A 27,950-nucleotide genomic window follows, 5' to 3' on the forward strand; every position below is an offset into this window, starting at 1 on the left:
TATAGCAGCATCCTGCAATCTCAGAAATAACTTTTTGTCCAAAATACATTCTACGCCTTGATGAAAAAGATGAGAGAAATCTTACTTCTCTGTTAATATAAGTAATTTTTTTTAATATGCATTCTCAGAAGATTCTATAAAACATGAATAGAGTTTATATGCAAAAGACTGTCTTTGCATCATTGTACAACTTCTCTGCATCCTTTTTGGCCTTTTTAAAGGAGAAGGTTTTAGAAATTTGCTAAAACATCAGTCAGTCCTACAAAGACTGCTTAATATAATGAAACTTCAAAAAACAAAAAAAACTCAGCTGCTTTAAGATGTAGACATTGTTAAGGCACTAGTGTTTTAGGAAAATGGTTTTTAGTTATAACAAGAAGAAACTTGTGTCTAAACAGTTTCGTTTTTTCTCCCACTTCATTTTCACTCTTCCTTTACTTCTAGGTATGATAATTTCAAAAAGATAACTTTAACCTAATACTGTTAATAGTGCACAGAACTTTTCTAAAAACAAGATAGAACAACATTAAAATAGCACTCACATTTAAAATTAATAAAATAGAACTGGCCTACTGCTTACTTATAGACACACCATTTTATGCCAGATCAAATAAAGTTCTTTCATGCAAGGATTTTTCTACTAACTCTTTCCTGGTTTTAGAATTATTTTCCTCAGTTTTCTTCAAGCATATTGTGGTTTTGTTGTTTTCAGAGCCTTTTTTTTTTTTTTCTTTTTTAAGCACTAATCTATTTCAAAAGCTATTTTAGTTCTCGGTTTCTCTCACTGCACATCCTGCTGTAAAACATTATATATTTTTTTTCTGAACAGATAAAAGAAGATCAGAAAATACCATTTTCCTCAGAAGTAGTGTTGAAGGAAATAGCACTTTAAAAGCTTGATTCAGTCTTGACATGGGTAAGTCTGGCTTCCTTCATGCTACTTACTTAGAGGAATTTTCCCCAAAGAGGAGTCAAATCAAACAGGATTTTGGTTCATAGGTTGAGCTCAGCTGTCTCACAGCTCAAACATTTACACCAATCGTGTTTTCATTTCATGACCGCAGGGAGCCCTGGTGCTCTTGGTTACCAATGCTGCTAATTAAGTTTTTATTTTGGCTTTTCACAGGTATTAAGAATGGATGTAGAAACTGAAGTCCACAGAAAATGACACACTGTCAAACGAGGAACCTGGTATCAGAGCAAACAAACCATGCAGTCATTTGCTTCAATGGCTGAGGTGCAACACAGACCTTTCAAGCACAGTAGAGACGGGTGATTCGTATACAGTGACCACAAACTTTTGCAACATGCCCAAACATTTCAGTTCTAATCTACCTTCATCAAGACTCAATTGTGTAATACCACAGAGGCTAATTATTTGGTACAGGCTTTGTAGCTCTTCATGTATATAACACCACTCAAGTAGGGGAACACATGATCAAACAAGGCTAAAATGAATTCATTAAAGTAACCTCTAGATAGACATTGAAACCAAAAAGTTAATCTTTGAATTGCACAATGATTTTAAAAGCATTTCTAGAATGCAAATTGTCTTTTAAAAATAACTATGTTTTTTCCTCTGAAGTTACTTTTCATAACGCAGAAGGATCTGTAAACTTCCTGTATCTCAAAAAGTGCTGGCATTCCCACAACAAACCAACCCGAGGGATGCATTTTGAAATGAGGTGATTTTGTTACTCTTGAAGGGAACTTAACAGTTTTTCCATTAAATATTTCCCCACCCCCTTACACCCACAAAAAATAAAATTAAAAAAATAAAATCAATGAAATAGGTTTTTTATTGCTCTAATAGAGAAACATTTAGCCAATACTTTTGTCTTACCGACAAGTTTTTCTGAAGATCTAAGCACTGGATTAAATTACTGCCTTCTTGGTGGAAAAAGGAAGAATGCTAGGAGCCTATGCATTACTAACTTTGATTTAGATAATTTAATGCTATTTTCCCCTATGAAAATTATTCTTAACATCATTCATTCTTTTCTGTTCCTTATCAGCTAAATGATGAGTAGGCTTAATAGGCCTTACAAATTGCAAACAGACAGGTGGTCTAACAACAGACTTCCCATTAGCTGCATTAGCAAAATGTGGTTTTGGAATTTCAAGAGGAAGCTCTAAGCACATTGAGCTATAACAGGTTATTTCAATAAATCACAAGGCATTTTATTTGATTAGACTCCTTTTAATAGCAGTATTAAAGATATGGATAGAAGTATCATTACTATGAACAGATTTGATATACTAAATCTAGATTTTGCTTTGCCTTTTTGCTGTCCCATCAGAAAAAAAAAAAATACCAGTTTATCATCTGACAGAAGCAAGATTTGATCCCTTGGTTCACAACATACAATGTTATGATTGGTAGTATGTATTTTGCATTACAGGGCTCCTGGCCTGATAGCTTCCCAATCCTTCACCTGCTGGGATTCTTTTTCCGACACTTAGGGCATTACAGGCATCGAAGACTAACAGTAAGTAGGATAGCAAAGGCAGCACTACAGGCATCTTGCTGTGCAACAGTAAGTTCTGTAACTGAAGAGAACAGCTGTGAAAGAATCAAGATAATTCTGTTTTACTGAAACATAGAGTCAAACACTGGAACAGGTTCCCTCAAGTGGTGTTATTTCCATTCCATAAAAGGAGATGGATTGATCATTATTGAAATTGTTTAAGGAAAGGCTACTAGGGGCTAGCAAGGAACACAGGAGAAAGTTCAGAGCTGCTTGTGAGGAGTGGGAAGAATTACTAAGCCAATATAAATCCAGAGCATATCTGCAGCCTTCACCTCAGAATGCACAAATACAGGAGAGAACCTGTTCCCCTATCAGGGCATGAGATCATGTCACTGGGAGCTGGCACCCAAGGGAGCTGGGAAGGGTGGTGCTGTGGTTTGAAAGAAAGCCTGGATATTTAAACCCTGGAACGGAAAAAGCCCATTAAGCTAACAATACCCCATTTCCCCACAAGAAACGGGATGAGCACGTGCATTTCAGATAGCTACAAGCCCTTCTCTGCTTCAACAGAGGATCACATCAGCTGTTATTAAATAGTCAAACACAGTGGGCAGCCTATTACATGTTAGGAAGGTCCTGTCATTTAAATGGACTAATGAGTCTATGACTGCTAGATACAGATGTCTATGATATTTATTATTTCTGAGGTGGCAAACAGCTTCTCTCATAATTGCTGAAATAACAGTTAAACAAAAAATGCAATTCCTTTGCTAAATCAGAATGAAAACTGTTTCTTAGAGAGCTGCAAACAAAACCCAAATTCAGTCATTACTTGAAGGTAAACACTCTGCAGTTATGATCCCCTGCAAAAACTGAACACACAGCCCTCCCTATAGGCTTGGGGAAAGTTTCTCCTCTAGAGGCCTATGTATGAACAGGCTGCTTTAGCCCTAAGCCAGCTGGCCTTGCAGCTTTTGGACTGCAAGCAACAAGGGAATTAACATTCCTGCCAGGGACATTTCCAAAATGAAATGTGGATTGAAATATTCTAGAAGCTAAATCCCCCTTTTTCTGTCATGTGCTGAATCTCAAAAAGTACTACAGCAAAAAAACTTAAAGTCACAATTCTCTTATCTTTTCCTGTTGAACTCTAAAATGATGAAACATAAGGTGTAAATATTTAACTGTGAGACAAAGGAGCTTTCAGACTCTAGTAAGAGCATGAATTACCTCTGCTGTTCCCTTAGCTTTATTTTTAAAGGTATGCCAAGGTTCACTGGATAATATGAATTGTCAAATGTGAAGCCTTCATGGCAACCTTCAGTGAGAAACTATTCAGGTGTGAAAAGGAACAAGGGAACACACATACCACAGAAAATGGAGCCTGAGCTTCAACCTTGAAGTTATATGGACTGGAATACCTGAAGACCTGCGATTCTATGATGTTCTACTTTGTGTCTGTCCACCAAATGCATGAGTGTGTCACTCTGCCCTTGCTACTTGCAGGCACCAAGTGAAGTAATTTTCAAGTCAGAGGCAGCTGCAGCATTATCCAGCTGAAAACAACTAGACAGCAGAGTGCTTTTAGTGCTGCCCACAACCTCATCACCTCTAGTAGTGAGAGCTTTTAATACCTCTAGACACCAGACACCAAATACAACTAAGCTAATTTACCTGCCAAAGATGACAAATACTGAGTAAAAACAGCTTTTCTGCATGAACCGTGTGCAGCGTAAAAATCTCAAAGTATCACAATGCGACTTCAAAGTATTACACAGTAATATCACACTATCGGACAAGAGTACCACCAGCAACATCCACATTATACCATGGCAGGTTTGCAACCATTTAATGTACATAATGTACAATACAGTTTGATTCAAGTAAGAACTATGGACTGCTACAAGTACATTTTCTTCAATTAACAGCAACTGAGTTATTTCTTTCATTTTAAGTCATCTTGGTGTCTTAGAGAGGTAAGAGCCTTGATATATGGTATTTTTATCACCACGCTTCTTTGGACAAGTATCACATTCTCTGTAAGCTAGCATGCCAATGTAGTCCATAGTTTTAATTCCGCTGGTGTGGAATTGTTTTCTTCTACTCAGTTACCTTTACTTACATATAAAGTGATTTGTGTAGGAAAACCTGTCCACAAATCAGAAGTTATAAAAGGAAAGTCTTCCTGGTATGTGTTCCAATAGAATTATAAAAAAAATACTAAGACCCCTTCTTTTGGTTCCCTGTTTATGGGCCGGTCATAACAACATGATTGTTCTTAATGCAAAGTAAGCATACCAACAAAACTTTTTAGCCAATGCCATGCCCATAAACACAAGGAAATAGAATTCTGGACTTCTACACAGACTATAAGCAAATACTGTTCTCCATAGTTACATTTATCCTTACATAACTCTGCACCAGAACTTGAGCATTCTTTTCCAAATATTTTTAGAATTTAACATTCACTAAGAATGATACACAGATGGATTCCTAAATTTCATTGCCTCTCTAAACACTTAAAATAGCTTTTATATTCTAAGTCAAGAGCAGGAACATTTCTGGAACGTCAATTTTTTACTTAACAGAAAACTTATTTCTTACTCAGCTGTGACTGCTCCAAGAAACATTACCTGATCTTGTCACCCAAGATCAGTACATTTTGACAGAAAGCTAGTTACTAGAAATAAATCAATCTTTGATCTTGCTGGATATGAGAATAAAAACTACAACACATTTTTTTCAGTAAAAAGCCCTCATTTTTTAAAAATCATGTCTATGAGGCTACATGAGAGTATTTACAGAACATTCAAGACTTAACTTCCCTTTTGTTAAAAGAAAAATTATTTAGAGTATGAATCACTTAAGATAATTTTTTAAAAAAACAAGGAGTCAAAGATGAAGAGTCAAAGGAGTCAAACAGTCTAAACATGAGGTTTTTAACTGATGTTCCAGGTAGCTGAAATTATATTCAAACTAAGCCAAACAAATCCACTAAAGCACTTATGTATGATCACAGCTCTACAGTGCAGATTCTTACAAACCATGTCCTTAATTTCTCTTGAACAAAAATTATAGTCCAGAAGATATTCCCATTGAACAAGTATCAAAGGTCATCCTTTCCTGGGTAACAATCTGAAACACAAAAAATCCTTCCATTTTAAAATTCAATCCAGATTACACCATTTAGATTATTTAAAACAAACAAACAAACAAAAAAAATCAAACTATTGTGCTGTCAGAGACATGGTATTATTCTGAAAAAATACTTTTGAGACAGTAAAAAAAAAAATCTAGTAGTACAGTTTACATAGCCTGTTCTTTAGGAAATTACTCTGTTCTACACTGAATTATTTCCTAAGGGTTATTTCCAATTTTGTTCAGAAGAGATAACAGTTCATGCAAAGAGAACATGAAAAATGAATTAAGTGCAGACTACAAAAGTCTATAGCGGTTCATAATTTCTTGCTGGGTAAATTACATTAGAGCATCCTTTGGGCATTTCCCCTGTCAGTTTATTAGTCCCTAATGAAAACCTACAGTCCTGGATAAATGACAAAGACAAAAAACACTGTGTTGGAGCTGAGCAAGATGGCACAAATGCAACTCACCACGGTGAATTTGATTACTATTCTACTGCATCTTCCTTTGCTTTCATAGCTGATTAAACAAGAACATCTGTTTTGTAACCACAAAAAACAGCCTTCAAGGAACCAGTTTCTTGAAAGAAGAAGGAAATTTCAAAAAATTATGCCAAGCCCCTTTACAGAAAGAACTCAGTAAAGGAGTATGTCTGCCATTAGCAACTGTTCTTTACAGCTAAAGCAGACATGGACAACATTTAGCACTACACACAGCTCTGGGCTCCACAATGCCACACTGCTGAAAGCCAGGCTAAGCTTTCTTGATGACTGAATTAATGCTGTGAATACCTTCCTCCTTGGCTACTTGTTATAAAACTCTGGTTCTTGTTCAGGAAGTATGACACTGTTTTTAAATCACAGCTAAGATACTTGAACTTCTACCTATGTATAATTTTTTTAATAATCTGGATCTCAGTGTTCAGAAGCATGACTTGGTGTCAAAAATCTGTGCAAAGTACCAACTGCTTGCAGACACAAAGTTTGGGAACTCAGCTGTAGGCAGAGATGTAAGTTGCTGGAGATGTGCACGGCCCAGCACATGCCATCCTGCACAGCTGTCCACATCGTAAGACCCTAGCGTGGCTGCTCAGTGCTTGACACCTCGGCAGACCCCCGAGGCTCAGAGAGCACCGGTTTGCTCAGGATCTCAGCAGTCTGAGAGCGGCCTGGCACACTTGGCACACAAGGCGCTGTTTGTCGAAGTCTGTGTGTTTACTCGACAGTGCCCGAGAACGGCCATGGCGGGCGGACCCCCGACAAGCAGGACCCACTGCGGCATGCGCCGGCGCGGCTCAGTCGGTACCGTCCCCTGGCGGCCAGCCGCGGCTGGCACACTGCTGCTAGCACTCAGCTTGCAGAACGCCAGCGACACCACGGTAAACCAGTAAGACTGGCGAAAGACTGTCGGCAGCTGGGCTTGAGCACGTACTGATCGCCAGGTGCACTGCATCAGTGCTCTGCTGCAGAGCCCGCGCCGGGCAGGAGCAGCCCTTGCCTGCAGAAGGGGAGGGCGCACAGGGCTGATCTAAGGGCCACTTCCAGCCCTTTCCAGCTTAAGTTGTTCTTCCAACGGCCAGAAAAGCAAACCTCGTAAGAGATGGTTCTGTTCTAACGGCAGGCGATTACCCTTGTTTCTCTTGTTCAGCACAAACAACTTCAATGTGGCTAAACTAAGGGGGCTCACTCTACCCCCTTAACCAGGCTTCAGTGTTTGATACAGTTCCAAAGGAGGCAAAGGCCTGAGCTGCAGCTGGGCCAAGAAGTGTAAAAAACCTATGAAGGGACAAAGCAACCCAGTGAACATCAATACAAATGAGTTCCAATCACTGACCACATAGTTAACACACTGACAGTAGATGGCTTTTCCAAAGCTCATTTATCAAGGAACAAGGAATGTTCTGGGCACAAAGAGTCTTGTGCGTACCTCTCCCACTACATGCTATTTGACCATGTGCCAATCACTTTATCCCATAAATAAGACAGCATAAGTAAGCCTTCTCTGAGCTCTCCCTGCTCAGGAAAATGGCAGTGATCTACCCTTGAGTGAGGAAACCTCAAGGTTGCTCCCCAAGGCAGAAAGACCTTTTACCAATAGATCTGTGGATCAACACAATTTGAGTTCTCACCAAGTTACAACTGGACTACACACTAGGTGACCCTCCCCTTGAGCAGAGATGCATGTCAAGGTTTGAGATTCTTTACCTAGACTAAGAGAGCCTTCCTTACCTGAGACAAAGACACCTTAGTAACAGCAGATCCTCATTCAATGACAGACAGCATGCTGAATTACCATTGATGAAATTCATGTGTTTAATTTCCTCAGACTTAACCTACTGCCCAAGTCTAGGGATTAAATCCGGAATCAGCTGCAGCTCAGCTTCTCTGAGTTTAGAAAGCAAGTAAATGGGTTCAACATCATTAGTCAATAGGAGGGTCTCCCTTACCCCTTCACATCTTCAGTCATCGTGTGTATCACTAAATCAATTCTGTTTTCCTTTATATGTTTCCTCCACGTAGTAGGTAGAGTGAACCTTGCCATCCAACATTAAGTTGCACTTCTACGACATCATTTAAAATCACTTTAACACCTTTGACAGTATTTCAATACTTGTGACACCACATGACTCATTCTGACCTAACCAATACAATGCAGATATTTTTTCATATTTACAAGTGACTTATACCAAGACAACTTTTTTTCCCAGACATGCTTAATATCTCGTACTCTCCAAACCTGCATGGCTTTGAATTCTGTTATCTGGCCCAGGTTACAGTACAGCAAAGAATCTTCAACCAGACCCTGAACTTTGTTGATTTGCTTTGCTTAACACAGGTTGTCAGGAACAGAGAAATACTTTTACAACTGTAACTCCTTTGAAAAAATTACAGATTTTTACTCCAAACCTAAGTCAGAGATGTACAGTGCTCCTGTCTCCACTGAGTATATTTTTCCATCATTGAAGCCATTTCTTCAGAAATGGCCATGAAACTTTTTTACAACTTCTGTACAATTTGCAGGGCTAAGGCTGGTCAGTAAGGTTGCTGAGACAAATAGGAAGAATTGGGAGATGAAGATTTTGAAGAACTATACAGAAATATAATTAAAACATTACATGTGGACTTGTCTCCTGTAAAGCTTAGCCTATATAAAATATGTAAGGAACATCACCTCTTGCAAGGATAAAGATTTCAACCCACTGGTATTTTAAAAATTAGTGTTATTTTAATACTGTTATTCTCAATGGCCATGTTTTAACCACAAACACCAGGCTTTAACAAGGAAAAAATGCACGTGGTTTAGATCAGCCATTTGGATAAACATGCCTACAGGTGGACAGCAAGAAAACTCCAGCAACAGGATGTTGACCAGTAGAGAACAGACAGTTTTGAACAGCATCAACTTTTTCATTTCATTTACAAAATGATGGCAGAACAAAAGCTGTCCCTTTGTTTGTTTTTCAAATTTGATTTAAAACATGATCCTACACTCCTTTAAAAGAACAGAAAGGTATAATACGAAACATTAAAGTAGTTCACAACAGTTCTACCTTACAGCATACTGGACTCAGGATGTCCAAGACAGGTGATGCCACTCAAACAGCCCCTACAGAGCCCATTTCCACATACCTCATACCAAGATCTAAACTAGAAAAGAATTCTTTGAAATTTTAGCATTAGAGTTTTCTCCAAGATGCCATTTTGAAACCTTCTTTTCTGCTGATTAAAAGAAAAATACCAATATATTACTACTAAGACAAATGAAAAATGCCATCCCAACATGAACAAGGTTTTTGCTATTCAGGTTTTCTGCCTGCTCTTACCAGTTGAGAGAAGCTATGGAAAACGGAGCAGTAATGTGAATCCATCTTCTAGTAAAAGTCATGCCTGAGAAACAAAGTACGTCATCAGTAGAAGTACAGAAAGGAAACAAAAGGGTTAAGCAGTTTCCCACCATTATTTCAAAATAACTTCTACATTTTCTCTTAGAGAAAAGTTGCCTACTAGTTAGCCACTAAGTACTCCAAACAGGGCTAATATTGGGATTCTGTAGGAATATTGTATAACTAAAGTATATGTAAATCTGTGTGTGCTGGAACACTACTGAAGTACTCTGAAGAACAGATCTAAGTAGTAAACTAGCACCACAACATAGTGATTCTAAGGACAAGTCTACCACGCCATATCAAGGATTTCCAATGGGTCCACACTGGAGTTCATTTCAGAAGCCCTTCTGCAGACACCTCCAACTAACTCCAGAGAAGAGTTCTGTTTCACATACAAACACAGTGCAGAATCCAGCTGCCTACTTGCATTAAAGTCAAAATTGATTTTGTCACATTGACATAAATACATTTCAGAAACAATAAGGTACTACAGTCTCCTTTATTATTTTAAAAACCGTTTTATTCTGTATATTTAGAAACGTGTAATTTTAATAACTGCAGAGAAAAAAAAAAAATCAGCCACACCTGAATAGCTAATAACTCATTAACAGAATGCAGTGGTATATTATCTAAACAGTAGTAGTGCCATTGTGCCGTAATAAATTGTCTATTAGTAAAAAAATACATTTCAGGGCACGTATTACAGCATCCTTATGACAAATTACAGTAGGGATACTTTTCAAGAATTTAATCAAAGTAGAGAATTCTGAGTTATATTCTTTAAATGCAGCACTTAAAAAGATAACAACTTTGTGCATTTTTAAAAAATGTCCTTGTTTGTATATTGTAGAAATGCTGCTTTATTGCTGCAGATGTCAAAGTTCAAGGCTCAAAAGGTATGAGAATACAAAGATATCCTTAAGAAACTTTGTTTGTTTTTATATATATTTATATATATAAAAAGGTAATGCTTATAAAAGTTAATTTACAAACCAAGAACAAAAGTGGTAATTATGCATTATATACAAGCAGTCTATAGCATCTATAAATTTTCAAATGCATAGCGTAAAACATACCATCATTTTCTTCTTCTGGTTCTCTTCTGGCCGATGAACACAAACAATACTCATTCTCTAAACCAAACTCACAAGTTGTTTAGTTTTTTCCTTTTTTTTTTTTTTTTGTAGTGGTGGTGGGGTTTTTTTCTTGTTTTTTGTTGTTTTAGGTTTTTTTAAACTCTTTCCCCAGTCTCTCATGATATATTATCTAGGTAAGCACAAAAGCCATACAAACTTCATACAGAGAACTATGAGAGCTAAGACTAAAAACATGAGGGTAAGGCATCCCTGCTGGTTAATAGGTCTGAAATAATGTGGTTAATTTACAAATCCACAGAGGCAACTGAACCATAGTCATCCCACATGCTTTTCCCCCTCCCCCCTGTTCTCATGACAATGTATCAATATACAGTAAGTAGATGTGTTTGCATTAGCCTCTCAGTGGAGGAAAACATCCAAACTGTGCTTCCCCAAGTTGACTGCCATTTCATTAGACATGTACATCAAAAATCATTTAAAAACTAGAGACTCAAAGTATAGTCTAAGTTACACAGTCATAAAAAAGTAGGCCAAATTCTGTGGTTTTGCCAGTGGAGTATGAAACAACTTCAGTTCCTTTGAATAATTCCATTGGTTCTTTCACATTTAAAGCAACCAAATAATAGTAGTGTCCTTTAAAAAACAAGCAAACAAACAAAAAAAAAAAAAACAGAATAACAAGAAAAGAAATAAAACCCCCACAAAAGTATAACCAACAAAACAAAGCATACAGAACCTACAAAATCCCTACCTTGTTCCCACTGCACACTCCCTGCTTGTGGTATGTATTGCGACCATGGTTCAAAGAGTGTTCTTGCTAAACCACTGTTAGTTAAAGCAAGATGCTTAAACACTAAGATCCATTATCACTTATAGAACAGTTAATACTTGATAGAGTGGTTCAGGTTATATGTAAGGTCCAGCTCAGTTTCACATTATTTACTCAGCTAACTTAATATTTAGAAGTGGTCAATTAGGACTGAGACACAGTTTGCTCCAACAAGATAGTTTGGATCCCCAGGAAGAGACTTGTTCTGCCAGGTTTTGGGGTCACCTGTGGGAGGAAAACACAATGCTGGTGTTTAGTATCTGCTGTCAAACAGTGTACATCTTGAAATAACCAAGCTTTTGGACAGGAGCTTCTAAGTTTTGAATAAACGCCTGTTTTTTTCTTGTTTGGTGATTTATTAAAAAAAAAAAAAACAACAACCAAAACATGCTGCAGTTTGTATGTTATTAATAAAAAGTTAACCCTTTGTTTTCATATATATAGCACAGGTCAGTTATTCAAAAGGGATGCTGTGGCACTCAGGAGGTGTTAAATGTCATTCTACTTGAGAAGTGTTAACAGTGAATCAGATACTCATTGGCTCTTTCCAAAATTGCCAGAAAAAATAAAAAAAAAAAATTAAAGCTAATCTGAGTAAGATGCATTTGAAGTTTCTTGGAACAGTTCTGAACAAAGGCGAGAGAAGGGTTTCATAATTTGGCAACTAAATCAAATATAGCCCTGCCTGAAATACTGGCATTCTAAAAAGGATTCTTGTTCATTGGTACATATCTAAAAATTTTTACAACAGATCTTATAATTCATGGTCAAAGGTTCTGTGTAACATTGTGTTACAAGGGAAAGTCATCAGCTGCCACCTCATCAGACATAGTTTACACTCCATTGTCTCCTTCAGCTGGACAGAAGATTCTTTTTTTACCCACCTAAACCCTAGTACTCAATGCTGCAACTATACAAAGTGTCCTCATCCCACTATAGTAGAACAGTTGAAAGATGCACTGAAGTTTTTAAATTTGCAGATACAATACATTAAATGGCTTGGCCAAAACAGATCTGCCTTGAGAAAAGTACATGTTAGAGAACCCAGTCACACAGACTGCAAACACCTGAGCCCTCTGTATTAAATTAGACTCATGTAAATACCATGTCATTTTCTTGAAGAACTCATGAAAACAAAATGAAGTACACAATGCACTGAGTGATGGCAACATCTGATGTAGGGACAAAGAATAGAAGTGGCCTGTGTATTGTTAGAGGATGCAAAAACAAGTTTACTGCAACCAGCCAAGACTGCTGATTTTGGCCAGGAAGCTCAATAATGCTGGAGGATTTTTCACTTTATCAGTGTAAGGAATTCCATTCAAAAGTTGCATGATCAAATACATTAGAAGGGTAAAACAGGACTTTAGGACAACCAGGTCCTCGTTTTGCACATGAGACAGCAAACTTTTTTTCCAATGTTTCCTCTTAAGTACATAGTAAGGATTAGACTGTAGCCAGTGCAACCTCTAGCTGTTGAAAATGTTTTTCCCATACTTGCACACAACTGCTTTGAAATAAGAAAAAAAGATCCTTCAGTGTTTTTTTTACTAATGCAGTCTAGGTGTGGCCAGAAAAGGCAATTTTTTTTCCCCAACCAGTTTTAATACCAGAATCATTAAAACTTTTGAAGGGGTTTAACAGTAAAATATAGGCTTAAATGCAGCAGAAAGAATGTTAGTAAGTGCAAATGAATGTCACTTTTAAGACAGAACATGGATACACTGAGAAAAGATGAAGTAGTGTAGACAATCGAGGAGAGAAGAATCCCAGAAAATTGTATAAGCTGTTATTATAAAGCCATCTCAAAAATCAGAGTCCCATAACCAACTAATTTAGAAAGAGAGAAAACAATTATTTATTTAAGACACAGTATGGTCTACTTACATATCATAAGACAGAATTGCCTAGTTTTTGTCTCAAAAGAGCAATGTTATGATATACATCCCATTTCAGATTAACAGAATGTGGTGTTATATTTACAGTACAGAAAGTGTTAGGGTTTAAATATACACACTCTCACCCACACATGCATACACACACCCCATTTTGGAAAAGGAGAAAAATGTCTCAACTTCAGTTATCGTTTAGATCATTTGAGTCCTCTCCCTCCACTTCAAGTAAGTTCATGAACAGGTGCTATTAGTTACAAAGGAAGTGTGTCAGTTTTGTATGTAATTGTCATAACTTCTGGGACCCTATCATTTACGAGCCCATGTTTTAACACTGCCATGGATACACACATTGTTAAATAGATGCATGCAACACATGCATATAATAGGTTATAAAAAACAACTAAAAATTGCCGTTAATACCTCCAGGCTATTGAATCCCCATCAAGGGGCTGATGCTTTGATCTTTCAAAGCATCAGTGCTTTGGTGTTGACAGTGATAGATACATTAGTGATGGAAGATACATGGTGGCTTAAATGCTGTATACAGAAGTATATCATCCAGTCATTACTTAGATCATACATACACATTAATAGGTTGAACCTTCCACCATAAATTTTGAAGGTAGCTGAATAAACCTTAAGACTTTTTCCCCAGATGTGAAAACATTCCTTTTTACATCTCTGTAACCTCACAGCCATTTCATGAAATTGCTTGAAACTTGCCCGGAACTCTCAATTAGGCTCCTCATTGACAATTTCAGTCAATACATTCTCCCCCTCATCCCAAAAAGCCACACTGAGGTAAAAAAGAACAGGTAAATAAAATTGCAATCTAGTTGCAACTTTTACTATAAACTTCTGGGTTAAAGGCGGTAGAGAAGAAATAGGCAGAAACAAGCAAGAAAAGTCTTGTGGAAAATCCAGCTACATTAGCATGAATTGTAAATGCTTTTACTGAACACTATAGTTTTCTTAAGTGACCCAATTTTTAGCATCAACTTGCACACATGGAAAAAGTTAACAGGAGTTAAATCATGACTTATGAGCATGCAGATTAAGATTTGCCAGAGTCCTATATGGTTAATTAAGCAACAGACAAACACCAGTTATGTTACAAAGGCCAATCAGAGGTACATGATCATTTCCTCTCAGTTTTAGTGTGACTATCATTTCAAGTGTATTCAGCTGTAGCAGTCCTCAAGAAAGAAGACAGAATAGAAAAATCTGGTAATATTTAACAGACTAGAGATATTACTCTTTCTGCTATCATGGTTTTAGCTATGAATTTGCACCATGAGTAAATGTAAGAAAGACATTTGTAATGAAAGTGAAATGGGAGAGTTTGACACAAATACAATGATTGAGTTCTTTATATTACACAGCATCACTTTCAGCCAAATTAACTTAAATTATACGATAGCACCCAAAAGCCCCAAAAGGACAGAGGGAGGACAGCATACCCGACGAGGAGTCGGAGGATTTTAGAGCAAAAGACCAACCATCAGGGGTCATAGACGCACAGTGTGGCAGGCGCAGCTCCACTGGCTTCAGGAATTTTAGTCCATGAGGCCCACACATTACCAAGGGGCTAAGAAGTGTTTCACCTATAGTAAAGAGAAAGAAAAACCTGTTACTGCTTCACCTTGAAATGGGTTCCAAGCATTACATAACTACACTGCAGAGCTGTTAAGCAAGGTTGAGAAAAAACAGGAACATTTTGACCTGCCAGTAAAGAATAGCATTTAGCAAGGCTGTTGCTCAGTCTTTTCAGAGCACTCAAGTGACTTTTCAATGGAACATGATTTCCAAGCAGGTGCATCAAACCAAATAAATTCCCAAATCTGTAAGCATCCTTGTTTGTGCTTCTCTTTGCACTACAACTGAAAGGTTTTCTGCCTGCATGGATTTATGGCACATGTCTTGTTTTATAAAGGAACTGCAGATTGCAATTCAAGAAGTTAACCCCTTCAAGTTTCTTGACTTGAAAGGAATTGGGAATCTGACAGGCCAGGAAAAGCATGTGCACTGGATTAGTGATAACAAATACAGGCTTGGTATAAAAAAAATTCTCAACTAAGATACGCTAGTCAACCCATATCAATAAGAGTCAGGAATACACTTATTTATATAAGTTAGAATACTGTTTTTTAAATTGTGAAGATGTTTTCTTTACAGAAAATGAAAACAAAACCAACAACTGAGTACTTTCAAGTGCTGAAGTAAATCCCAAATATTTAAATCAGGTCAAATTAGTTTATATCACATGCTTTAGAATTATATTGGTGCTGAAAAGAAGAAATATTTCTAACAAGAATGCCTACAGTAAATCTCTGCACTTTACAGGGAGAATCTACAATTTCAAAGATACTTAAATAATTTAGAACCTTCCTTTATCACAAAGTAAGTTTAAAATCAGTACTTGAAACTCCACAAGTTAAATATTCTGAAGTTAGAACCTAGGGCCTCCACCTTGTTTGCAGTTTTAAATATTAAGCAGAATATTGCTTATACTTCCTGTGAGAGATATACAGAAATATACTGAAGTGTATTAAATCTTTTTTGTGTTCTATTTTGCTGTTTGAAAAGAAGTGAATTAAATAACAGCACAGTGTACATACAGTGCTAGCTCTTACCTTTCTCTTTGTCTAAAGGTGGAAGTATACTGTTATCTCTGCAGACTTTGAAATATATTTCTTGCTCTATTCCCTCTGGAATGGCTCCTTGTGGTATAATAATACTAACTCCAGTCTCTATGGAGCTCAATACACCACCATTGCTGTTAAATACACCTCTTGCTGTGGCTACAACAGTGTGTCCATCTTCTTCCTCCTCATCCTCGAGTGCTGAAGGGCTGAATATAAGACAGAAAGCCTAGCAGTTTTATCAGTATTTTCTTCCTGAAAGTCAGTGGCATATTTCACTCTAGTGTTTTAACAGAGCACAGCCTAAACTAACACTTTTTAGGAAAGCATTAAACATGTCCCACACTGGACTGTGAGGGACGATCAAGTCCGAAGTAGTCCACGTTCTGCCGTGAGAAGAACATATTTTCACAAAGAGACCCCAAAGCCCATAAAAATCTGAAGATATTCAAGATCTAGTTAAAGCAATGTTTTCAAGGCCACTTTATTCCCCTGTTTTCTAATGTGAGCTTCTGGGATTCTACAGAAAGAGCTCACCCCAGCTACAAGCTTTGGCTTAGTAAAAATTCAATGGTGATTAACATTAGAAAGTTCCTTCTACCTCACATAATCTCCATTATGACTTTAACATGAGAAGTAATAACTCATAAACCCCAAGCTGCACTGAACCCTTCTACTCAGATATAGATCAAAAACAAGCCCTGTAAAAAAAACCCAAAACCCAACCACCAAGCAAACAGCCCTACACCATTTTTCTCAGAGCTGCCAGAATGTAAATAAACGAGAAGAAAAAAAATATTACCAAATAGCAAGTTTGAGTAGATTCCAGGTGAATTTTTAAGAACTGCACTCAAAGAACCAGGAATCTCAAAATTTTTAGCCCCCTACAAAACTATCATCAAAATATTTCTCAGGTGCTTAGGAAGAAACAGGACTCACTCTTCTATCACATTTGAGATTCTGAAACATCTGGCAAGATTTCAGAACTCATTCATGCATCACTTTTTTTGAAATCAAAGAATAATAAAATATTCTTCTGCAAATGTTAGCGTCAGTACTACATTCTTAAGCTATTTGCTAATTGCTGCTCTTAATTCTTACCTTTAAAGCATGATAGGCAAGCACAAGCTACTGTTAAGCAGTTGTCTCAGTAAAGAGAACCAGTATGAAACTACTCAAGTGACTTCTCTTCTTACAAATACTTTTAAAATATTCTTTAAACAAGTGTACCATGAGGTGTCTAAGGGCACAATGAATACAATTTGAAGCAACAGCTACCCTTCAAAATTAATGCCATCTTCTAGAAACACATTGAGAAGTAATTACTATATACCAAAATATAGTATGAGTATCAATCCTTCAACTATACCATCAACAGAAATTTGAAACAGAAAAACACACACAAAAACCAAAATGAAGTAATAATCAAAAAAACCCAAAACCAAAACCACATGAAGCAAAACGAACAACAAAACCCCAAAACCAACCAACCAAACAATACCCCCCCACACCAAATTAGCTGTGTTTTTCCCAGGTTTCACAGATGAACCCTTATAGATGTACAAAAATAAATGAAAAAGCAGCATCCTACCTTACAGGAATGGCTTTAGGCACAGCATTAACATTATTTGGTTGATATTTAGGCTTGTCGACCTGTACAGCAAAGGTATCCATTCCACTATCAAACTCGGAGGGCTGCGATGAGCTGTGTGCTTTCAAAATTGATTGAGGGGAATTTGGAGATTTTGATGGCAACTCTGGCTTATGTTGAGCTTCGTTTGGCAAGAGATTATGGTTGAATTTAGGACTTTCAAACTTGCGCTCAAAGGGCCTTGCAGCACTCGTGTAAGGTTTTGTTGTAAAACGGTTGTACGAAGGAGTGACCGTTTTCTGAATCTGCTCAGTTCCATTAACGGGGCCTTTGTCTGGGAAGCTTTTCTGAGGATAAAAAGTGGACTGCACAGTGTCTTCTCTTGAGGATCTGAAAATTGCTGGCTTATTCTGAGGTGGAGGAGGGTCAGACACAGAGTTAACTGCAACACAAATCAAAATACCAGAATTTGTCAGTAACTAGCCGAAATTTCTAGTCACATATGCTATGATAGAAGAATATACTTCAGTCAATTCTTAATCTACTATATAAAATATATGGAGTATCATCTTAGCTCATCTGTCCTCTTACAGTTTTTGTGTTCAGGCAAGTTATCTAATGTTTCATTAAATAGCTCCATTAAATACAACGGTATAGCATTTCAAGAAAAAGCTTACACTGATTTATGGCATGACAAAAAGAGAAAGCCTGTAGCGAAATGTATTTGCAAACCTGTAAAATTCAGTTGTACTAGGCAATCCTCTCCATCTAAGTGAAAACAACTTATCTTTCATTTTTAGAAGCATACATGTCATGCCTAAAGCATTGTAGTCCGTGGCACAGAGAAGGACATTATTTAAGTACTGAAAAAATATTACTTCATCTTTGCTGAGACCACCAAAGATGGAAGAGAGAGTTGAAGTGACATCTCCAGTTAGTTTCAGACAGGATCACCAAATCATTTCACAAAACTATCTCGTGACATATTTAAAATTTATTTTCACTAAATTCCAGATTCCTCCTGAAGAACACTACAGTTACCACTTTAGACATATTAAAGCAACTACACAAGCAACTTACAAGTGATACTTGTTACCACACAAGACAGATTAGCTTTTCAACTGCTCACCTTCAGAAAGTGCAGGCTTGTGATGTGCTGGAATAGACAGGACAGGACTATTAATGGACTGAGGTTGTGTATACTGGACTGAAGAAACAGGAGGAGGAGTTGTAACTTGAGAGATGGGCTCATAGCGTTTTTCACCAACAGGCCTATCCATTGATTCAGTATCAGCTGTTTTACCCCTGTTGAAATAGTACACACACAAAAAAAAACAACACATTTGAATTTCAGTTTCCTCAAGGCTCTGAGCTCCTGCATTCACTACTATTTTTTTCTTCTATGATCCCCTGATTTCCTTCTCTTCCTATAAACATTAAAACATGATTGTCTTGTCTTTAATATGCTGACTCAAGTATAAAAACATTTATTGATAAGCACAAAAGATTTAGACAACACTGAATCTTTAGAAGAAGGTAAGTAACACAAACCATGGCAAACAGAAGGCAGATGACATTTCAGGTGTATTTGCATAATTGCCTACAAGATGTTCATTTTTCAATTTCATTTGGGGTAATTTCAATGAAAAAGTGTTCTCGAATTTGGCAGGTCTTCAAAATAAAAATATAAATCCACTTTCGTAGGTGGGGGAGTGGTTTTCTTTCTGAAAAGTGTAATTAGCCAATAGGACAATGGATTCTAGTACAACTTTTCTAAATACACCTAATATTTGACCAATGCCATCTTAATTAGAAATGCAATCAGCTTAAGCTTCACTAGCTTTATGTGCATAGTGCAGGTATAACTTTGAAGTCTTACTTTCAAAACATTTTTCATATATTAGAAATATTTCTCCAGAAGTTTAGTTCAGGAAATGGATTGTTTCACATACACCTGTAACTTTGGACTACAACTTATTGCACTTTCTGTCAGAATTTGTGCATTTAAAATTTTAATTGCACATAATGCCTGTGATGGAATGTAACAGCGAGAGGACACCTGAAAACATCCTCACAACAGCAGTCTTACCACTTGATGTTCCTTTTCAAGTAGTCATAGCTAGTGTAAGAGCCAAGAAATCTAGGTGATGGCAAAGCAAACAGCAACAGAAGAATGAAAGAAAATAGTCATTCTATCTTGAGCATATTATTTCTTCACAGTTTTTATGTTAGTCCTAGCAGTTCTCACACAAGAAGATTGTTGAAGCAGACATTACTTTTAACAGTGATGTTTCTGGTAAGACATTTACCTTACGCATATACAGAATGATCACCTACTAGATGTAATGTGAGATTGTCAGTGAATTAAGTGGTCAACATCTTGACAGATACTGAAATTAAGAATCAGATTACACCAAGCCATTTGTTACAATCTGTTCAAGCAAAGCTATTCAATATATTGAAGAAAAGTAAACAAAATCTCTCATCATATAATCTGTATTACTATCTTCAGTCTTAACATACAAATAATGAAGGCTTTGCAGATCACGTTCTGAGAGTACATTCATAGCAAGTGTTTCTAAAGCACTATCAATAGCAGAGCCCACACCATAAAACTCTTCTGATCACATTCCACAGTTCCTGAAAGGACATCTCAGAACAACTGTTAATGAACCCCAGGAAAGACAGAAAACCAAAAATATACTGAAGATGTTCCAAATATACTGAAGATGTTCCCTTGGCTTTTAATACTTACGTTGCTTATGTTGCAAGAAAATACATTTCACCTGTGGATGCCTTCCCCTTACCTCTTCACTTTCTGTACATTGATAAAAAGGTACTGGGTCACAATTTTGGACATCAGTGCCACTGCTTCAGAGGAGTAGTTATGAAACTAAGAAAAGGGCTGATCAACTTTTCAAAGTCCACATGAATGTGCTGCTCAGTGAGCTAAACAGCATATATATGAATGTCTCCGTAGAATCAGTATTAAAAAAGAGGAAGGAAAAAAATCCCTTTAAATCAGCTCTGTAAGCTTCCACTCCCCCTGACTTTACATAAATCCTTAAGTTACTGCTGCACATACATTCACTGTTGTTGCTCCAGGTGGGTAGCTGCTACTTCCTTAGTAAACTGCCCACCTGAAATCACTGCTTCCCAGAGGGACTATTAATCAGGGGAGAGAAGCACTGTAAAAGTCCATAGGAGGAGGAAAAAAAAAAAAAAAAATCAACTAACCAACCAAACAAGAAAACCTCCAAAGAAACAAAAACACCAACCAACCAAAATCCACCACACTCCACCCCTAATCCAAACTGCTTGCCAGCTTTCTGATGAATTAGAAAATGGAAAGTGTAGTGCACTTTTATGGAGGGAGCACAACGGAAAGCTGACACAACACAAACAAGCACAAAGTTGTGCTTAATATTCTCAACATTCTTACTAATCTTATCATTCTCCTGTCACAGGCTCCTGTTCAAGGGTCAACCACAACCTCAACCACATTGTTCAGAACTTGTATGCAGTGAAGGCAGTCCACAACAAAAGGCCTGCTTACAATTTTGGAGGATATAAATGAATTTCCTCTAACCACTGATAAGCTGTTTTCCAAGCTGTTTCCTACTTCATTTGCTACAAATACACTACTTCAACTTGAAATTATGCAGAAATTAACACTGGAACACATCACTGGGCAGTAGGTTATAAGCCTCAGCATAAAATAGAAAATTTATCAAACTACACTGCTGATTTTCAGTTTCTGTTCAAAAAGCCTCAGGTCTGTAACAGACACCCACCAGCTCAGCTAGAGCTGTTTAAGAAATTAACATGGAATACTGTTCCTTGCTGCCTCCTCAGATAAGGCTGTAACTGGTTTATTTGAGTAGCTTAAACTCTAGTCATTCCAAAATTCAGGTAAGCTACTTCATTTCCATTGAACCTAACAGAAAAAAAAAAAAATCTCACCTATAGGGATAGAAGCCTCATAAATTGCTCCGACTAGATTCACTAAAACACATTTATCTACAAGTTCTCGTATCAGGAGAAACTATCCCTTATTCCACAATTACTGACAACTGTAAAATGCTGGTATGGCATTACCTATGCAAAGCAGCATTAGTTATGGCACCAATTTCCTAAATGATGCAAATAAACCCAAACAAACTAAGAGCAAACAAATTTGTACACATGCAATCGGGAAAAATACATACTTTCACAACACTCAGTGGCAAAGAACTTTAAGTAGTTTAACGTTAACAAATGAAAAAGTTGTAGCTATTTGCTCATGAGTAAATAAAACCTGTCCTCTGTACCCAGAATGAATTATACAAATTATGCATAATCAACAGTTCCTGTATCATCCAAATTTAGTCCTACGTTTTTAGAAGAGTTTATTCACAGACTAGCAATTACCATATACATTCACTGGGTGGGAAAGAAAAAAGAGTGAGCAATAGCGTTAGTATTTCAATCTTTGTCTATTTGCACTGGACTACTCTGGGTAAATTTTCCTTCCCAGGTTTGTCCCTTCTTGATAAGGGTTACATTCTTTTTTTTTGAAAAAAAAAAACATTATACATTTTTGTCCCCTGACAGATGAAACTATCAGCTTTAAAAACATTATTCTCTTATTCCTCTATGGCAGTAATGTCACCTTCCCATACATACAAGCCATGAAGTTATGCACCAACTCATGATCCAAGTAAAACCAGAACTTAGCAGCTACAGAAGTATGGAACAATCTCTCTCACCTAATAGCAGTTTTGCAGCAAAAACGCAATAGTTGCTTTTCTCATGTCTTTCAGCATGTGACAGTCCTACTGCAGAGGGTAATGGAAATACAATGGAAGCTTGCAACACCCTCCATCTGAAAAACGTTCATCTTCACAATCATTTGATGAAAGATTTCAATGGCAATAGAACAAAATGAGCAATTTACGGTAACATGTTTTTTTCTGTGTGGGAACAATTCTGAAAATGAAGTAGTTGCAGTAAGAGGCCAGCCAATAGGGTTTGGGTTTTTTTTTGGTCTCTTCATATAACGCCCAGAGAGGAGGACAAATATGTTCCCATCTTTCCATCAGAAGACACAAGGCAAGTGCAAAGGAAGGATAAAGAAAATCCTTGACCGAGAATCAGAACTGTTTACAGATTACTATAAGCACTCCTTCCTTATCATGTAAGTATGTAAAATAAGCAATACGGAAAACAAAACAACACAAAACCCTGAATCCTTTAAAACCTACCAAGCTTTTGGAAAAATTCCAGTGTTCTCAGTTAGTGTGTTCACTAGCTAGTTAGTGTGTTCACACACACTTAGCACTGTAGAACTTCAGAAAGCTAGTTTATCACTTCACTCTAAAGACCTCATTTACGATTACCAGATTTTCAGTTTCACCTGAATAGCCCGGAGTTCAAGCACGAATGCAACCAAAGCCTTCAAAAATGCCCCAATTTTCTGCCTGCATGGAGCAAGCAAGGACACCTTTTTAGAGAAACAGTCACAAACACGCTGTTGAATTAAAACAGATACTGGAAGCTCAGTTAACTATGGAGAGTATTCACAAAGTTTGTCTAAGTATCCTCCAGTATAACCAGTTCTTTACCTGAACTAAATCTGTGTACAAGCTTTTACAGAATTTCTGTATCAAAATGTTCCAAATTAAGGAAGCAGAACAATACAGGAAACAGATGTTTCCATCAACATACTAAATTCCGGCCTCAGTAATATTCCCTGAAGTCCCTGTTTCCTAATACCAAACATGCCTAACGTGTACAATCCTGTCTACAGAATAAACACATGCAAAACTAGAAAAAAAACAAACAAACCCTTTGCTTTGAAAGATGTTTAAGCACTCTGCATTAGACAAAGGAAATACTTTGTTATGCTCTGTTAGTAAGTGGTAAGCAGAAGTAGTAAGGTGAAGGTCCTGAAACCTACAAAAATTTACTTCATCTACCAGAAAAAAAAAAAAGTTACAGTTATTTGTTTTCAAACTGAAGCCACACCTAAACACAGAAAATGACTTTGTGAATTCAAAGTAATTTCACTTAGACACAATGAATCCCTGGAATTCCATTACCGGGCAAAATTGATGGTTTAGTCCTATAGGCCTCCCTCCTTTTTCAAACTGAAGAAATGCCCAAACTTACTTAGCATAACTGGTGAAATTCAGCTGATTCTGCGAATGCATTGGTTTAGTAGGCTCAGAATGATGGCTGGCAGCAACCTGTGCAGATGGCTTATTTTCAAAACTCCTGCGATCGAAGTATGAGAGCTGCTTCCGATAGTACTCTTCATCTTCTTCAGGATCATAATGATTTGAACGCACAATATCTTCAGGTGGCTTCACTTGAGGTCTCTGTGGTTCTGGGGCCCTAATCAAGAATAATAATAGAGATGCCTTGCACAGCTGAACAAGCGTAAGTATCCAAATGAAAATTCTGTTTCATAATCTAGTTACTAACAAAGCAAGCAAAATGTAAGACTTACAATTGCACAGCTTGCCTTTTTAACCTATACCACATGGAAATGAGCTGTGGCACAGCACAAAGAAAATCCTTGTTTTGCTTTTACCTTACCTTTTTCCTTTTGTTTTACTCTCCAATTATCTCAAGCATAGAAAAAAGTAAGATGGAGATATTGGCTAAATTTCTTCCTCAAAAATGCTGTTAACACAGTTGTGTTGCTCCCCAAATTCCCAGAAATCATCTCCAAGAAAACTGACTTCATGCCCTACCTTACTATTGACACAGACATCACACTGACACATTCGAACTCTGCAGCTTCCAATTTGAACCAGTAAGAAGTGTTTTCTGAATATTATAATCTCATATCGAAAACCAAATTAATTAGTAGTATATCTACCTGTAAGTTGTTTTGTCGTGTTCATACTGGCTTTGAGAAGTCGGTTTTGGACCACCCACAGTTGTGAGTGTGGGCTTAGGTGCTACTTCTGGAGGCTGTAAAAAAAGCACAACTTTTTTTTTTATTCTAACATTCAGGAAGATACAGCATAAGAAGTAAGAAAACAAAGACTGTCCACCCCCTTCCCTAAAAGGAAAACCAGAAAAAGATGAACTAGAGTTTACAGCAACTAAGTTGCTCTTCGCTGGTTTTAGTAAAGGTTTCAGCTGTTGCTTTTAGAACATGCTGCAGTCAGGTTTCTAGAGGCTATTGCACAAGCAGTACTTTCTTCCCAAGACAGTATTTTACTTCTTGTAATGTAGTCTCAGTAGAAAAAAGCAGGAATGAAAAACACTTAAAACTACTTACCTTGACAGTTGATGGATCACTTGGATCCTTCATTTTTTCTAAAGATGGTGATCTTCTTCTTTCAAATATCTTAACCCTACTTCGCACAGATTGTGGTTTCATGGCTGGATCATCCTCTTCCTCTGCTAGAGATGGTGGTGTAGGCAGTGGTTTACTGTTAGAAGGCAAAACTTCTGGTTTGGTTTGTGAGGAAGTGGGAGGAGGAAGTGAAACACCTGAAGTGCTATGAGAAGGCTCATATTGTCCCACTTTAGCATTATAAGCTTGAGGAGGACCTTGTTCATAGCCTCTTACATGGGGGTCAAAGTACGGCTTGGGTTCAGGAGATCGAGATATGGCTGACTGGTATGGCTGAGCTTCTTGTTTGTATCTACCATGCGTGTCATATCCAACAGTATGTTGATCTTCATATCGCACTTGTGGGAAGCTGAAGTTTTTGGGTGCATGTTCATAGCGAGGTCTGCCATCATAGGTCATCGGAGGGGGCTCCTCAAAACGAGGTTGTGCTGGATAATAGCTACGTTCTGTGCTCTCTTCTATATTTTGTCTGGAATCAAGATCCCTAGGTGGCTGGTTTTCATAAGTTGTTCTTGCTTGGTTGTACGGCTGTTTTTCGTCATAATATGACCAATGCTCCTCATAGGGGGGCACGCGATCATCATAATGTAGGCGAGGGTCATAACCACGAGAAAATTGATCTACATAGTTTGTAGAATCGTATCTATATGTTGACTGCTCATAGTCCCTGCTCGGCTGTTTTTCTGCATACTGAGCCTGGGATTCATAGACCAGGTTTGGGTCTCTTTCCTGTCTCTGTACTGGGTGATTAATTGCTGGCTGTTTTAAGACATAGCTTTGTCTGGACACATCTTCATTAACATACAGATCCTTTCGGTATACCTGTTAGAGAGAGGCATACTTTTCAGTTAAAATGAAGAGTAACTGCAGCTGCCTTTGAAATGCCATGTTTTAAACAAATCTAAGCCATAAATATTGGATTTAATTTTGTTATAAAAGCACAACAATTTGATGCAGTGTTTGCGATCACAGGGAGTTGAGCTTGGTGATACAGAAGATCCCTTCTAGTCCTATTTTTAAGCAAAATCACAGAAGTCAATTAAAAAAGAAAAAGGTAACAGTCTCACACCTTTGGGGTTTGTGGCTAGGTTTGAGGGACCACTTTGTTGCAGAGATTGGAAAGAGTGTGAAATAAAGTGATTTACATATTGAAGTTAGTTCTGGCATTGCTGATAAAGTATCACCCAGGAAATTGGATTCATTTTCATGATGAAGGACTTGGCATGATTTAAAGTACAAAAAGACCTAGAGTAATCTTAGGGAAGTAACAGATTTTTCTCAAGGCCTCAATAATAAACAGCAGAACACTCACAAGCTAAAAAGTCAGAAAGTAAAATCAAAATACAGAATGTAGCCCTTTTTAAAAAAGCCATCTTTTCAAGAAATGAGAAGTATATAATTTGAAGCCATGCACAGAAAACATTACACGATGCTTAGCAATTCAGATGCACTGTTTTTTGTAGCCTGAATGATCTCATACAGGAAAAAATAAAAATAAAAGAGAAAGAATCGTCCAAATAAGGGCAAAACAAAAAGATCAGGTGCTAGCTGGATATATAGCAGGAAATCAGCACAACAATGTGGCACAGGTACCTTTGCTGGATCTATATGCGGCGATAAAGATGATGGCTCTTGATCTCTTAGGACTATATGAGCTCCCTCAGTACTTGATGTTCTTAAGGGGCCCGCTTGTGGTTGGTAAGAGTTGTAAGGAGCAGTGGTAGGCTCCTCCAGTTTGACATTAGTTAGGTTTACATTAGCATTTACTGCAGAGGTTGATGAGGTTGCAGGGTTTGATTCAGGCGACGGGGAAAGGTAAGGGACTGCAGGTGAGGCTTCTGCTTTCTGTGAAGTGTTTAAAATATTTTAAATATACTGCTATTGAATCACTATATGACTTTTTGATTTATATTAAAATAATTTAAATGCTTTGATCAAAGCAGATAGATGTAGAGGGACATTCACTTGAAAAGTATCATGCACTAGCACTTCGAGAAATTCATTATGTTGAAGATTAAAAAACTAAAACATTTCATCAAGTTAAACAGTACTTCAATACCTCTCCTGCCTGAATGAGTCACTAAAACAGACAGGGCAAGACAATTCACCGATTCATTGTACAGTATTACTGTTGCTGTTGACATTCTTGTGTGCACTAATGGCACTGGTAAGCAGACTATGAACACAGATTTCTTGTTCCAGAGAACTTCCAACCTGAAGTAAGCATATATTGATCAGGGTATAAAATTAATTTCTTACCGGCTGAGAAGTAGTAGTTTTAAAACCTGAAGAATCTATTCTGAGATTTGGTTGTGGTTGAGCTTGAGATGCATACGTAGGGTAAGTTTGAGTTTCATGATGCATTCCAGAAGAATCTTCCCTAACAGGTTCAGAAGAACGTGTAATAGCAGATTCAGGAGGAGTTCCAACCTCATCATTCAGCGTTTCATCCAGTTCTTGATCAGTGTAAGCACCCCCTTCTGTATCTGTGTCTTCATAATCAGATGTGTGTCTACTGTCTGTGCTGTACATGGAATATTCACTACCAGGGGCTGAGAGGTAAGAAAGGCGGTCATCATGTAAATCAAGGTCATCACTTGTAGCACCATCTGCCTGTGTCAAACAAAAATCAGAGTTTATTGAAATAACTTTTATAAGAATGTTATTTCACTTGAAATATAAAGCTAGGAAACTTTTTTGTTGATAATTAAGAACTGGAGAAATGGAATACACTTATCTTGTTGTGAACAGAGTCTGATACACAGTTATACTCCTAATCCAGCAGTACAGCAACAATATACAAATTCAACAATTCTGAATAACACAGGGGAAGAGAAACTTGGTTTCAGTTGTTGAAGATGTTAAGCTTACACCTAAAAGCCTTTTCTGAAGTCTAGCTCTTTGCATCATTTTACTAAAGAGTTGAGCAACTATCAGTGTAAAGGAGGGGACAATGCATAGCATCCACGGAAATCATGGTGTTTGAAAAGGTACAAAGCCACAATCTAAAGTGGTATGACACTGGAATCATTGATTTGAAGGTAGAT

At 37.3% G+C, this 27,950-nt stretch overlaps 1 protein-coding gene across 3 annotated transcripts in view; it reads right to left on the reverse strand.

The window, feature by feature from the left end:
• Positions 1-10,671: 10,671 nt before the first annotated feature.
• Positions 10,672-27,950, reverse strand: part of TJP1 (tight junction protein 1) — a 154,389-nt gene continuing 137,110 nt past the window's right edge. The window contains exons 20-30 of one of the 3 annotated variants that reach the window (XM_054388068.1): positions 27,163-27,516; positions 26,497-26,748; positions 24,826-25,725; positions 24,418-24,512; positions 23,703-23,927; positions 18,675-18,857; positions 18,557-18,573; positions 17,553-17,994; positions 15,953-16,170; positions 14,840-14,923; positions 10,672-11,649 (exon numbers count right to left, since the gene is read on the reverse strand). In XM_054388068.1, the coding sequence (XP_054244043.1) occupies positions 11,555-11,649; positions 14,840-14,923; positions 15,953-16,170; positions 17,553-17,994; positions 18,557-18,573; positions 18,675-18,857; positions 23,703-23,927; positions 24,418-24,512; positions 24,826-25,725; positions 26,497-26,748; positions 27,163-27,516 (2,865 nt within the window). In that variant the 3' untranslated portion in view covers positions 10,672-11,554. Of the gene's footprint in view, positions 11,650-14,779; positions 14,924-15,952; positions 16,171-17,552; positions 17,995-18,556; positions 18,574-18,674; positions 18,858-23,702; positions 23,928-24,417; positions 24,513-24,825; positions 25,726-26,496; positions 26,749-27,162; positions 27,517-27,950 lie in introns of all 3 variants that reach the window. The other 2 variants (XM_054388067.1, XM_054388069.1) reach the window with 2 other exon arrangements.

The sequence above is a fragment of the Indicator indicator genome, chromosome 16, assembly GCF_027791375.1.
Source record: "Indicator indicator isolate 239-I01 chromosome 16, UM_Iind_1.1, whole genome shotgun sequence".
Classification (NCBI taxonomy): Eukaryota; Metazoa; Chordata; class Aves; order Piciformes; family Indicatoridae; genus Indicator; species Indicator indicator.